The 14,029-nt window shown below is 39.2% G+C and overlaps 1 protein-coding gene across 3 annotated transcripts in view; it reads right to left on the minus strand.

Moving 5' to 3' along the window:
- LOC144659424 (cilia- and flagella-associated protein 221-like) overlaps window positions 1–14,029 on the minus strand; it is a 38,972-nt gene that overhangs the window by 10,999 nt on the left and 13,944 nt on the right. The window contains exons 12-25 of one of the 3 annotated variants that reach the window (XM_078519855.1): window positions 12,830–12,894; window positions 10,835–10,922; window positions 8,789–8,878; window positions 7,900–7,995; window positions 7,401–7,494; window positions 6,699–6,829; window positions 5,262–5,342; window positions 4,434–4,541; window positions 4,087–4,338; window positions 2,877–3,017; window positions 1,985–2,085; window positions 1,718–1,810; window positions 1,042–1,170; window positions 826–906 (exon numbers count right to left, since the gene is read on the minus strand). In XM_078519855.1, the coding sequence (XP_078375981.1) occupies window positions 826–906; window positions 1,042–1,170; window positions 1,718–1,810; window positions 1,985–2,085; window positions 2,877–3,017; window positions 4,087–4,338; window positions 4,434–4,541; window positions 5,262–5,342; window positions 6,699–6,829; window positions 7,401–7,494; window positions 7,900–7,995; window positions 8,789–8,878; window positions 10,835–10,922; window positions 12,830–12,894 (1,550 nt within the window). The remainder of the gene's footprint in view (window positions 1–825; window positions 907–1,041; window positions 1,171–1,717; window positions 1,811–1,984; window positions 2,086–2,876; window positions 3,018–4,086; window positions 4,339–4,433; window positions 4,542–5,261; window positions 5,343–6,698; window positions 6,830–7,400; window positions 7,495–7,899; window positions 7,996–8,788; window positions 8,879–10,834; window positions 10,923–12,829; window positions 12,895–14,029) is intronic. The other 2 variants (XM_078519854.1, XM_078519853.1) reach the window with 2 other exon arrangements.

Below are 14,029 nucleotides of genomic sequence, written 5' to 3' on the forward strand. Positions count from 1 at the left end.
TAATAATAATAATAATAATAATAATAATAATAATAATAATAATAATAATAATAATAATAATAATAATTAGTAGTGATAATAATAATAATTAGTAATAATTTAGTGCCCCAGGACCATGGTTTGGTCCCGGCGCTAAGGACTTTAAGCAAACATTACGTAAGGAACATAATAATAATAATAATAATAATAATAATAATAATAATAATAATAATAATAATAATAATGATAATAATAAGAACTTTATTTAAGTGTCTGGTCTTCTAGCTAGCCTTAAGCTTACTAATCGGGGACACTGTTTAAATTAAAATATAATATAAGTATAAAAACAATTCTGGTCTATTTACATTAAATTATACTACATTTTCCAACACTCTTTGTATTTACATCTAATTCCTACAATTAAGATACTACTTTAAAATACGGAATATCGAACCTATATTTAATACTTATAGGCAGTGTTTTCGGCTCAAGAGTTGCAAAGCTGACACCCTTTGCATGTGTCTCTTCCGACAAGTCCACTGAGTTCCCTTCCCCTGATGTTCGCCTTGAATCGTTGCAAGGACGTTTCGTTTTTGTCCCTATTGTCTAATTTCGACCACATCAATGACCCAAGGAAACGAAGGGAATGTTTTCCGGAAGAAGAAAATCTTGGCAGTTGTTGAGGGTTGGCCGTACATTGTAGGCTACTTAAATACAGACAACGTGAAAGGATTAAAACTAATTTTGTGGCCAAACGGTTAAAAACATTTCTGATCACAAACTAACAGTCTCGACGAAAATTTAATAACTGCACAATGATAGACATTATACAAAGGCCTGCAGTACCTTGGGACGAACGATGCGGTTGCTGCCGCTGAGGTAGCCGCTGACATCTTTGTGTTTCCACCCGTGTGTAGCATCATCTCACTGAAGAGGAAAGAAGAGTGACATTATCAGCTAAAAATCGAGACAGAAATCCACTATTTAATGATTTTCTCTTTTTGTTGTCGAAACTGATGTTTGTCGCTGCAGGAAAAAACAAGAAAGTGTTGAACAAATTACCTCAGCTGTGACGTCACTTGTTGGTCTTGGTCTCCGAGAATGCTTTCTGCCGTAGGGAACTGGGCTCTAACCATGTCTGGCGTAGGAACTGGGATTTCCTTGAACCCAGGGTCTGCTCCTTCTTCGTCCCTGTGGAAACAATTTAGTAATTATTATTGATTGATTTTTTTTTTGTTATCTCCTTGGGCTTATTTAAAGTTACAGTTAACTTTATTTTTGAGTCGAAATATCACTTGCTTTCTTTTTTAGTTCAAAATTATTCAAGGCGAAGTGCAAGCACGACTATGGTCCAGGATCAATGTGGATTTGATTTAAGTGTTGTAACTTTTCAGTGAGGTTCTCTGTTTAGAGTTTTTGCTCTTCAGTTCTGACTTTGCTTTCGATCTAAAGCTGTACATAAGCAGCGAAATTAGAAGCCGCAATCTCTATCATTCTATTATGCCAGGATAAGCGGCAATCGGCAGCCGAACAACTGGCGCTTGACTTTTGTCAAAGTCCCAAACGTGTTCAGTTGTAGTGTTAACGATTACACTTGACCAAATTGCGAAACAACTCGATACCAGGAAGGTGGGTTTCTGGGGTTCTAGGTGTTATTTGATGCCACGGAAGCCATTACTTAATAGCAAGTGCGTTCGGTTTTTTAATCAATACATGTATTGCAGAGACTAAAACTTACATTTCATCATCGCTCATGACATCCTCATCAGGAAGACCGTGTAACAATGAAGGAACATCTGTAGGCAGCAAGTCCTCACTAAATGGATCAGTCCTACAGTCAAACGAAACACACAAGTCATATTCACACATTTGCTACACGTCGTCGAACGTTGTACCACTGTTATGAGACGTGCAATACGCGAGTCACGAACGCCTTAGTACATCAGTAGTACAAACTTTTTATCACGTATTTTATCAAGGGAATCATAACGGAAATTTGTCTTACCATCGAGGAATCCAAACATTTGATATCGTTGGATTTGCTGCCATGGAGACTAGAGGTTGGCATGGAAACCGTTTCCACGTCATGACGCCGGGAATAACGTCCTGCAAAAGAAGGAAAAAATAAGGGCGTCGTTAAATAACATTTTGTTTGTTGTTTAGCGATTATTTTTGCGTGTACTTTAAAACGTAGTTTTTCCCTATAGAAGAAGCGACCACTGAAAGTAAAGGTATACCGTATAAATCTCCACTATTAAGTCATTTATCTTCTACGCCCTCCCCTCTCCCCACCGTGAGGTATAAAATTATCAATTCCGTACAAAACTTTTTAAGCCTTCTCCAAAATAATTTTGCTTTTATCGACTGATATCGAACGGCTGGTGATTGTACTGAGGGTGAAAGCACAATTCATGACCTAGAATTGGGGATTTAAAAAGTCCTTCACGTACCCCTATCATGCCCTTTCCCCCCTTCGAATAAGCATCCCACCCTTTCCGCATCACCATCAATTAATAAGCACGGGGGAGGGGAGGGGGGTTGTCACAGAGAAAATACGGTACAGTGGAACCTCGACATAACGAAGTCCTCGGTATAACGAACGATATTCTTCGTCCCAGTAATAGTAAAATATATGGAAAAGAAACCCGATATAACGAAACCTCGTTATAGCGAATTTATTTTGTCAATCCCTTGGCCCTTCGTTATATCGAGGTTTTACTTAGTTCTACTTAGCCTACGTCTAGCCGTGCCCACCCACCGAGAAAAAACGGGAGGGAAACACCGTTCCCTCAGGGGGTGCGTACGTGTACACGAAGGGTAAGATAATGTTATACAGGGCAATGTTTCGTACAATTTAGTTACAGAAGTTGCATAAATCAAGTATCAGTGATATTTACCTGTCTCTCCAGGTATTTCCTGCCCTGTTTGCCTGATTTGCCTGCTGTTCTGTTTCGCGGCAGAGGACACAAATGATAATCTTCATCCACTTCTGAGTAAGGCAACGGAGGTTTAAACACTTGCAGTCCAGGTGCTGGGTTCTGAAACATTAACATTGTTTAAATAATCACCGTACATATCTTACACAAAATGTATGTATAACATTGTCCAGATATTGGAGACAATGATAATAAACGAGGAAAACATACATACAGTAAAAACCTGCGAGTAAAAAACTAATTTTTAAGAACCTGTTACGCTAAAATTTGTCAGTTATACACCCTCTTTATAAGAATCTCTTTAGCCTTAAATTAGAAATAGGTTCTTATTTTCTAAAATCCATTTAAAATGTTACTTTTAGGGAACTGAATAAGATAAGTCGACATTCTGGATCCTCTTTGGAGACACCTAGTAGTCTTATCACTTCTGTTGCAATGTAAATGCCAATGTTGAAAATCATAAAATATTATTGATATAATCACAAAATTGAGGCTGAATACCACTAAAAACTTTATTAACAACAATGAGAATTTTTCTTCAGAACATTAATAAGAACCTATTAAGAACCTAAGGCTAAATTTGTGCTACCTTATTGTTACTTATTTTCGCGGGACTTAATTTTCGCGATTTTCGCGATTTCCAAAAAATCGCGAAATTAAATACCCGCGAAAATTTGTTTCAAAAGTTTTCTATTGTATTTTTATGTTAATTTCGTATTTTTGGCCAAATCGCGAAAATAAAGTCCCGCGAAATATGCCCGTTCTATTTTCGCGAAATTAAGTTCCCGCGAAAATAAGTAACAATAAGGTAATTACCATTTAGGCTAACTTGGACCTGTTTAGGCTAACTTGGAAAAATGTAGGTTCTTGCTTGCGTGTTTTTACTGTACTTTTAAAGTTAGCATTAATTTCATACATGTTTCGTATGTTTTCAATCAATCTGACCTAGGTATGAATTCGGTCTCTTTTTGTCCAATCGTGTATAACGTTTGACCCTCCGTACTAAAAGACTTTCTCAGATTTCTGTTGTTGCTTTTTCCTACAGTTTTAAACCATTAGGACAAGTTTCATTTAATTGTAGCATAAGTTTTTGCAAGAAAGTACAGAATAGTGACCAAGCGTGTCAAAGCGTGACCTACTAGCCTCTTAACAAGTGTGTTACGTGACTTACAAATATGTGCATGGGGTGGTAAGACGTGGGTCTAAACAACGCGGCAGGCACCACAAGGGGCACCGCTTCAGGCTCCTGCACAGCTATGTCCTCTTGTGGGGTTGCTACTATAGGGCTTTTGATCTTTAGACTTTGTTCTCCGTCTCCATCAGTTTCTTCCTTAGCTTCCTCGCCGCCTTCTGTGGTCGGGACGGGACTGGGACTTCTTATCGACGTCAGAGGTAGGCTGCTGACCAAGTTTATCATCTCATCCTAGAGTGAAAGAAGTTTTTATTTCACAGAAATAAATTAGTACTCCGTGGAAATAAATTAAGACTCCATAAAAAAAATTTTATTCTTGACTTTACCTCGGCGCCGACTCTCAAGGAACGAACCAGCTTTGGCGGGACATATCCCGAAGACGCATCCGCTACTGAGTGACGATTATAACCAAGAATCCCGTACTGTTTAGGGACCTAAAGAACAGACTTGATATTAAAACAAAGCACTAACTACCATACGACCTCTCAAGCTTAAAGCTATCGTGTTTAAATACCGTAAAATTCCGGTTATAAGCCCCCCCCCCCCCGCTTATAAGCCCCCCCCCGGTTATAGGCCCATCAACCTGGAAACAAAAAAATACATCCGGTTATAAGCCCTCCCGGATATAAGCCCCCCTCTACCGGATGACAGTACTGAACAGGGCAAAATGTTGCTTAGTTGTGCGTTTTTAACTTAAAAACGTATTTCGATCAACACTCCCGAGACTCGTTTCGAAACGTTTTTTTCCTTCCGCTTATAAGCCCTCCCGAATATAAGCCCCTCCGCTTATAAGCCCACCCAAAAACCCTTACGAAGTTGTATAAGCCCAGGGCTTATAACCGGAATTCTTCGGTATAGGTTATCATCATCATCATCATTACCTTTACTAAGTCACTCTTTTAACAAGTAGCAATAAAATAGAGAATAAAAACTGCGCCAACGAACTTCTGGTTAACACGATAGACATGTACATTAACATACTTTTTAAACTTTGTATCTTGTTTTACTTGTTTTGTTTGTTTGCTTGTTTCTTCGTCATTCTTGTTTGTTTACAGTTTATCTTAATATTAACTTAAATATTGACTCTAACAATATCTTTTTCGAAATGGTTTTCATTTTTTATTATCTGTAGATATAAAAACCTCAAACATTACCTTTAAGTTATAATAAGGAACGTGTGTTTTGACGTTAACAATAGTCGCTTGAACGTTGAGTGTACCAAGTGCATCAACATCCTGTTGAAAAGATGAAATAAAAATACACATTAACTTTAAGCCCTGGCCAAACGGTAACGCAAGTGGACGCAAGTAGTCGCACGTGGAACTTGCGTACAGACTTGCGTTGTCTGTCCAAACGGACTCGAAGTGCACGCAAGTTGTCAAAAAAAGCCATGCCAATGCTACTGCGCGCGCTGCAATTCAGTACTTAAAGTAAACAGCAAGACTTGCGTTGACTTGCGTTGGCTGCCAAACGGAGAAAAACTTGTGTTGACTTGCGTGCAAATTTGATCTCAACTAAAGTGAACGCAAGTCAACCCAAGCGCACGCAAGTTCTGGCCATACGGAGACGCAAGTTTTTAACTTGTGTCCACTTGCGTTACCGTTTGGCCAGGGCTTTACAAGGCTAAAAATGTCCAGGGATAGAGAGAAATATCGTTTATTATTAAGAGAAGAGAAATATCGTTTATTATTAAAGAAACTTTTACACTTGGCAGTCCTTAGACTGAATTACGTGTAAATGAAAAAAAACTATATATATTACAAGAGTTAAAAAATATTAAAAGCTATTTACATTAAAATATATTAAAAACTATTAAAAACGATCTATACAATGTAATTTAAACTATTGTCTATAATAAAAGAATTTTTAAAACGGTCCGTTTTACAAACAGGCGTGTTGAACACTCTCTTGATCCGAAGTTGGTGGCTGTTGGTTGGTCTTTCAGGCAGCAGATTGAGTAGTTTGTGGTTTTTTGAAGTTGCAATGTCATTAAATAGACTCTTAGAAAGCCAATCACGCCTACCAGCTAGGGTGACCGTGGGGATACCGGCCTCTTCTAATGCCTTTCTGTATCCTGAATTTGGGAAAATTATACGCATTGCACGCCTCTGGATGCGCTCTAATTCTTCTGACAGATAGCCAGGAAGGCTGCTGTGAAACAACTGGCATGAATATTCAAGGACTGATCTTATTACACTACAATAAAATAGAACTAGATCATTAGAGCTGACTGCGGCACGTTTTAACTGTCGTAATAAGTAAAAGCGCTTGGCAGCTTTTGATGTGATTATTTCTATGTGATCGTTCCATTTTAAATCATTTCTGAGAGTAATTCCTAGAACTTTGGCGGAAGAGACTCTTTCAAAGTAAAGTCCATCCACCTCGACTGGGTCATACAGAGGTGGCGATCTTTTGAAGATCTAACAGCTTTTGAACACAACGCATTTTAATTGGACTATACGCTTAAAGCGTATAGTCCAATTTTATCTACCCAATTTATTTATTGTCGAGCAAAGCAAAATCAAGAGTATACAATCTGATTCCAATCTATGGTTACAAAACGACGGGTTTAGAAATGTTTCTAAACCTACCATGTCATCTTTTGTATCAGGAGATTTGTAAGATGGAAAACAAAACGGGAAAATTCCTTCACACTTGATCCGCAGAGGAACTTGAACTTCGTCGAATAGCTTTTCTTCCTCACTCTCCGCGAGTTGACTTCCTAAAAACAACGAAAACAAGCAGTAAGTTAACAATGGCAGGGCTGCCACCCATGAAAAACAAGAACATTCTCTGACTTTTCAGTGACAACAAAACAATTTTCACCAACCACAATAAGACGGATCAAATGAAAAATTGCCAAATTACTGAAATTAAACTTTAAATATTTGCTTTAACTTCTTTTGCAGAAAACAATTATTATTGACCAGAAGTCTATAACTATGACTGTAGTCATCAATTAGGTGGTCGTTTGATGCCGGTTGTAAAGAGCCCATCAAATAAACAATCTAAAAACGGTTTTCTTCCCGATAAAATCCAACCGAGCCAAAAGAAAACTTTACTTTGATCCCAAAAAGTCCAGATAGCAAACGCGCTTACCGGTGTAAATAGTAGAAAAATATAGGAACAGAAAGCTTCGTTAAGGGTTTTCGTCTTTTTCAGTTGAAAGTTTTAACTTGCTTATAGCTCCTTCGCAATTTTGTTATCGGCTAGGCGATTCCCAACTCGAAGAAATTTAAAATTGACCACGCGGCTGTTTAAAGCAGAAAGCTCAACAAAAAGTACTCCCTTACTCGTATGCTCCCTGGTGAATTTCCCTTTTCTCCAGTCAGTGACGAACTCTCCAAGAGAACTTAAGTGTTTATTGGCTCTTAGCCTCACTATAACCTGAAAAAACAATCACAAAACAAAACCTATGTAAGATAAAAGTAAATTTTGATGCAATTTTCATGATGACAAAAAGATCGTATCATTAAAGCTGTGAAACGCCACTGATGAGTTTAGTTTCAAAAGCGATTTTTTTTTCCGACGCCGATAAAGTAGAACTAGAAATAAAGCCAAGCGTTTTGGGACTGCTGTTCCTTTATAAGTGCCATTAGCCATTAGCCGTTAGATGGCGTAAGTAATTCAGAGAAATCACGGATGCCGCAAATTTGACGTCATAATTGAAGAGAAAAGCTTCCAGCGCGCGCACGTGCAGTCATTATAATTCCGCGCGCGTAGATTCGCACCCCTATTTTCAGGCCCATTTACACGGGCGATTTTTGATCAAATTTACATCGCGACAATCACCTTTCGTCCTGCTTGAACAAACTTCTGTATTACCATGTGTCTTTTGCTCCACTCATCATTAACAAGAAGATCGAATCTGGGATCATGCTGAGGAACCTGTACATTAAACAATTTACAATTACCATAAAACATTCACACACAGCAGAACTGAAGCAAAAACTACTAAAAATTAACAATATAGAAGACAAAAAGACGGGAAAGCCTCGAGCCAAGTGGTCCATACTTGCCGGAGCTTATCCCGGTTTCTGTAGCATTAAGCGGCTAGGAATATCTTTACTCCCCGGCCCCCCTGAATAGGATGCGAGTCCAAAGCAGGGTACCCCCCCAGCATTATGTCGCCGGTACCCATTAATAAACCTGGGTGGAGAGAGGCACTATAAAAGTAAAGTGTCTTGCCCAAGAACACAACATAATTACCCGCCCAGGGCTCGAACCCAGAGCGCTTGATCCGGAGTCCAGCTAACTAACCATTAGGCCACCGCGCCTCCCATAGAAGACAAAGAACCTTCCCATAAATGTGGAAGTTTTATCAAGCACATCGTATAAAATAATTATGTGGCACTGTGCTACCGGCAAGCGCTGCTGAATGGGGGTCTTTTTTACTTCTAAATCTGTGTGACAATTTTACAATGTAAGTTTTAAGCTGAGCAGGGTACGCTTGCTCTGTTCAAATTCAAGAATTCAATAGATTTTCGTGGAGGTTTCTTTAATTGACTCAGTAGTCGTGAACGGGGTAAAAATTCTTTTCTTAGATGTCTTAATTCCAAAAAGGGTGTAAGGGCGCGGAACAGCGGAACACCCAGACATAAGCTATTGCCAAACTACTGTGGGTGCCCCTTTTGCTTCGGGAGTCAATCCACAGAGGAACACGTGAGACTGGAATACGTACCTCATCCGCCTGTCTGTGAATTCTTCTCAACTCGCATCCAACACAAGACCGGTCAAACTCCTCTTCTGTTACTGGATCACCACGCTTCAGCTGCAAAAATGATTCACAGATAATTAGAAACTTTAGGCTGATTCACATGTACAATGTTTGAGCAAGCAACATAATGCATACAAGCGAAGTAGAAGAGCGTTTTCAAGGTGACACACAAGACTGAACTGCTCGCATTTTCGCTAAATTCCTGCAACCAGTGTACACAAAAAATTCGTATGCGAGAACAGTTTTACATTCCTACAAATTGCGTTCCAATTCCTTTAAGGTTATAGTCAGTTCGCGCATGTGCTTGCTGTAAGTTTTATCAGGAGGTGCTGGTTTTATAAGAAGGCGATAAAGAGGGGTATAGATCAGGTTTTACGGAAAATAAAACGGCCCTTTACAATTCACGAAAAATATAATATTGGCATTTCATGCTTCACAGAAAATAAAAGAGAACGTTTTGGAAAATCACGTTTCACGATTACTGCTATGAAAATCACGATTCACGAGGTAACATAGTAGTCATTAAAGTAAATGGTTTGAACCCAGGAGTATCAGTAGTTCGTATAGTGTGATCGTCCGGGTGAGAGTAGTTCTGAGAAGAACTGTTGTTGGTGACTGACGTTTCGACAACCTGAGCGGAAGTCATCTTCAGAGTCAAGTGAAAAGTTGTTGTCAGTCGATGATGTTATAAGTCTGGTCCGTTGAAGCTGATTGGTCAGTTAAGCCGTGATGTTATTGGCTGTAAGACTCGTGTAAAGTTTGTCATCAGTAATTGGTCAGTTTCGATCCGTCTATTGTTAGTCTAATTAAGTCGTTCTGTTCCGTCTATTGTTAGTCAAATTAAGTCGTTCTGTTGGCGGTTCGTTTGTCGCTTCTTTTTACGTCGTGAATAAGTCGTTTGTAAGGTGCCGGTAGTTGTTGACATCTGTTGATAGGCGTCTGTTCTAAGTTTGTGTACCAGCTTTCCAGAGTCAGTCGTTGAAAATAGTTAGTACTGTAGGTTAAGCATTCAGCAGACTCCCAGTCGATTTTGTGTTTAGTAAGTCGGTGGTGTTCAGAAATGTGATTGTTGACATCACCATTTCTCGTCGCTCGTTTGTGTTCAGTCAGTCTCGTGGTCAAGTTTCTACCGGTCTCTCCGATGTAGGAGGCCTGGCAGTCGGAGCATTTGATCTTATAAATCGCTCCCTGTCTGTTGTTAGGTTCGTCCCTGTCTTTAACGTTGGTCAGTAAATGTCGTAACGTTGTTATAGGTTTGTGAGCTACACGGATATTGTAGGGTTGTAGGATCCTCGCAATAGTCTCAGAAGTGCCCTTGATGTAGGGTAAAGTCGCTGTAGTAACAGATGTCAGATTTCTGTCAGTTTCAGTAGTTCTGTGAGTGTTGCGTCTAATAAAGTCAGTATTGTAGTTGTTCTTGTGGAAAACGCGGTCAAGGTATTTGTTTTCGTCAGATAAACTGTCTGGTGTGTCACAAACTAGTTGCGCTCGTCTCGTCAAAGTCTTGATAGTCGTAGCTTTGTGTGAAGTCGGGTTGTAGGATGTTTCGTCCAGTAATCTGTCGGTATGCGTCGGTTTTCTGTACACTGTAGTTCGTATTTTGTTGTTGTCGCGGCTTACCAGACAGTCAAGAAAAGGAAGTTTTCCGTTTTCTTCGATCTCCCTGGTAAACTGAATGTCGGCGTTCTGTTCGTTTAGGTGTTTGTGAAAGTCGTCGATTTCGTCTTTGTGTACGGCGGTAAAAGTATCGTCAACGTAGCGTAACCAGAGCGGTATCGTTTGTCGGCAAGTTGCAAGGGCGCGTTCCTCGATGTTTTGCATCACAATTTCTGCGACAACAACGGAAACCGGTAGATAGTAGTCATTCACAGGAAATAAAAAGGTGCGGGGGGGGGGGGGGGGCAATGATGAATCACGAAAATTCCCTTTACAACCCTCTTATAAGGTACACATGGTTTTGAATACAAGTGATTTTAGCTTGAACAGTTAGTTGTTTCAGCTTATAATTACCATGTATTCTCCTTCAGCAGTTGTTCTTGCTTCGCAGATCCGTTTTCTTGCAATGTCCGATATAGGATTCTCACCTAATCTTACACACCTGGAAAAGAAACAAATATACCTTATATAGGAAATTAACGCTCCATTCCATTAAATTCGGCTCTAAGAAGAATCATCTGTCAACAAAATTAAATTACTTTAACTTACATGTAAAGATCAAGTCAGAGTTAATCAGTGTATGAGGTTTAAAGGCTATACTTTTATCTAATGGGAAGTTACGGGAACAATTATATGGACAAAAACATGAATACAAGGCTAGGCAGGCCAGAGTGGCTTTTTCCATACATTTTATCAGTAGCACTTTTTTCGATATATGTTCAAGTGTCATCATCATTGTTTTGAGAAACATGACCAGACAACAGAAATGAATGACAACCATTTTTGCATAAGGTCTGTGAAATTAACACTAATTTTTAAAATTGGCAATAATTTAAGTCACGTTAATTTTTGTTGGCGTTAATTTCTGCTACATTAATTAAGTTAAACGTTTATTTCTGCGACCTTTATTTCCATTAACATTACAAACATGTACCTCAAATTCAGGATCCCGTCCAGAGATACATGTAGTTTATGGGTACGTACTTATGACTGATTGTTTTGCGACATTTCCTGTTCATTCACTAAGGGGTTTCGAGGGCAAAGTAGCTGTTTCACTGCCCCGCACGCCCCGCACTAACTTTTTAAAAAACAGCTTTAGCTAAAGGGGTGCGGTGTTGTGGAACAGTTTTTCTGAAAAACTGCAGCAAGCAAACTCTTTTTAGCTTTTTTTACCGTATTTAAATAAAGATACTATTTTATAATTCTATTCTCTTGTTTTCAGAATGACAGTTCGACACCTGACTCGTCAAAAACAATCAATGTTGAAATAAAATTAGTTCTTGTTGTTGCCACAAACTGCACTTTCTTGAGTATCGCGTTAATTTCCTTCATTTTAAAAAATTACCCCTTTCTTCCGCGTAAATTATTTTCATTCAGGAATAAGTTTCCTCCAATTTGCGTTAATTTCAAATACCTTATTAATTAACACGAGCATTAATTTCCTATAATAAGGTCAGTCATCTTGCCTAAGTACTGTAACACTCCGAGATCCTTCAAATCTCCTACTTTTACCCGCCATAAACAGTATGATTTCTCTGTGTTATCAGCAATCTGTTGAATTTAATTAAACAAATTGCGGCTAACCAAGAGAAATAACACCAGTGATTTCCACAGCATGAAGGGACCCCGGAAGGTTCTCACTAGAAATACATGTATCATTACTGAACATTCTCAATGGGTTTCTTGTCTATCGTGTTTAATATTACAAATTTTTCAGGCCCTTATTTCAATTCGCTGGTACCCATTTGCACTTACGGACGTAGAGAGGCACTATGAGAGTGCAAGAACATAACACGATGACTGCCATCAAGGCTCGACCCCAGACCACTCAATCCAGAGTCCAACAATGACAGTAAAACAAGGGAGGCAAGCTCGGTAAGCTGCTGCTTGCCTCCTCGCCCTGGTTTCTTGCATAGCTTATGTCCAAACATGAGCCTGCCCACAGACTACATGTACAACAACACCAACTTTGAAGTGCAAAAGACTGTTCATAGCCCTCCACGATGAGCGCAAGGAAAGGACCGGGCCAAGAATTTGACGCCAGCGCAAAACAGGAGGGGCAAGGATGATTTGCTTGCTCCTGACCCTCCCCCTTCCCCCACGCTTTGCGCTCATGCTCACTTTGCTCATCGATTTTCTCGCTTTTTTTGCCTTGAAAAAAAAAAAATAGAGAGGCTGTGAACAGTCTAGGAGTGCACTGCAAGCAGTCCTTTATTTCCATTCATTAATGATGAAGCAGTTGCTCCAGCTTTTCCTTTCACAATTTTTGATTCTAGCGCAATCCAGGTAAATATGGATAAAGTAATTCATACAGGCTAACACATCGTGGTAAAATATTCACAGGCATACCATCTAAGCTGGTTCTGTCTTTCTTCCTGAATGTTCTGATGGACTTCATATTCAAACTTGGTTTCCTTTTCACACAGGGAAAGATAGTCAAAAACTCACAGAATACACTTTTTTACTGTGCCTTAAAGTAGACATCATAATATTTTAGCGATCATGATTTCTGTAAGTAATAGCAATTGGACTGAGTGGAGTACAATTCAGGGAGTTATTGGGCGAGTAATTTTAAAATCGACCGAGCGTGCAGCGCGAGGACGATTTAAAATTACGAGCACGATTACTCTCTGAATTGTACGACACAAGGTCCAATTACTAATTAATCGTATCAATAACAAAATTTGACGTTAGGAAGTCTGAGAATCGTTTTAGTGTGCAAAAATTCAATGGTAATTTCAACTGGTTATACAAACAGTGGGAAAACAGCAAGAAAAACCCATTTATATGCGCGTGATTGACGCGCAAATGGCGTAGGTGTCCAATTACAGGTTTCCAATTTGAAGTTGCTCAAATTGGATAACTGTACAAATGTAATTGGCCACCCACTTGATCTCGCGCCGATTATGCGACTAATCGTATATACAACAAAATTCTCGATTTTAATTGGTTCTGCGCGCGCCTATTTTTCTCGTAATCGGCGCGCGATCACGTGGGTGTCCAATTACAGGTATCCAATTTGAGCAACTTCAAATTGGATACCTGTAATTGGACAACTACGCCATTCGCGCGTCAATCACACGCATTGGACTGGGTTTTTTCCTGCTGTTTTCCTACTTTTTGTACAACCAATTGAATTTACCTTTAACTTTTTCGCACAAAAAAAGTTCTCAAAGACTTCCTAACCTCAAATTCTGTTATTGACAAGATTAATTAGTAATTGGACCTCGTGTCGTACAATTCAGAGAGTAATCGTGCTTGTAATTTCAAATCGTCCTCGCGCTGCGCGCTCGGCCGATTTCGAAATCACTCGCCCGATTACTCCCTGAATTGTACTCCAATTACTATTACAAATAGGCGCGTGCAGAACCAATCAAAATCGAGAATTTTGTTATAGATACGATTAATCTTAACTTACAGTAACTACACCTCATTTCACATTAAACATGATCTTCCAGTTTTTAATGCGGAACTCTCAACTTCAAGCTAATAATTTAAGGGAGTCACTGTCACTAATTTCACTTGAAAACCTCAGAGCTTAAAGGCATG

The sequence above is a fragment of the Oculina patagonica genome, chromosome 7 (genome assembly GCF_052425735.1).
Source record: "Oculina patagonica isolate OP01 chromosome 7, crgOcupat, whole genome shotgun sequence".
Taxonomy (NCBI): Eukaryota; Metazoa; Cnidaria; class Anthozoa; order Scleractinia; family Oculinidae; genus Oculina; species Oculina patagonica.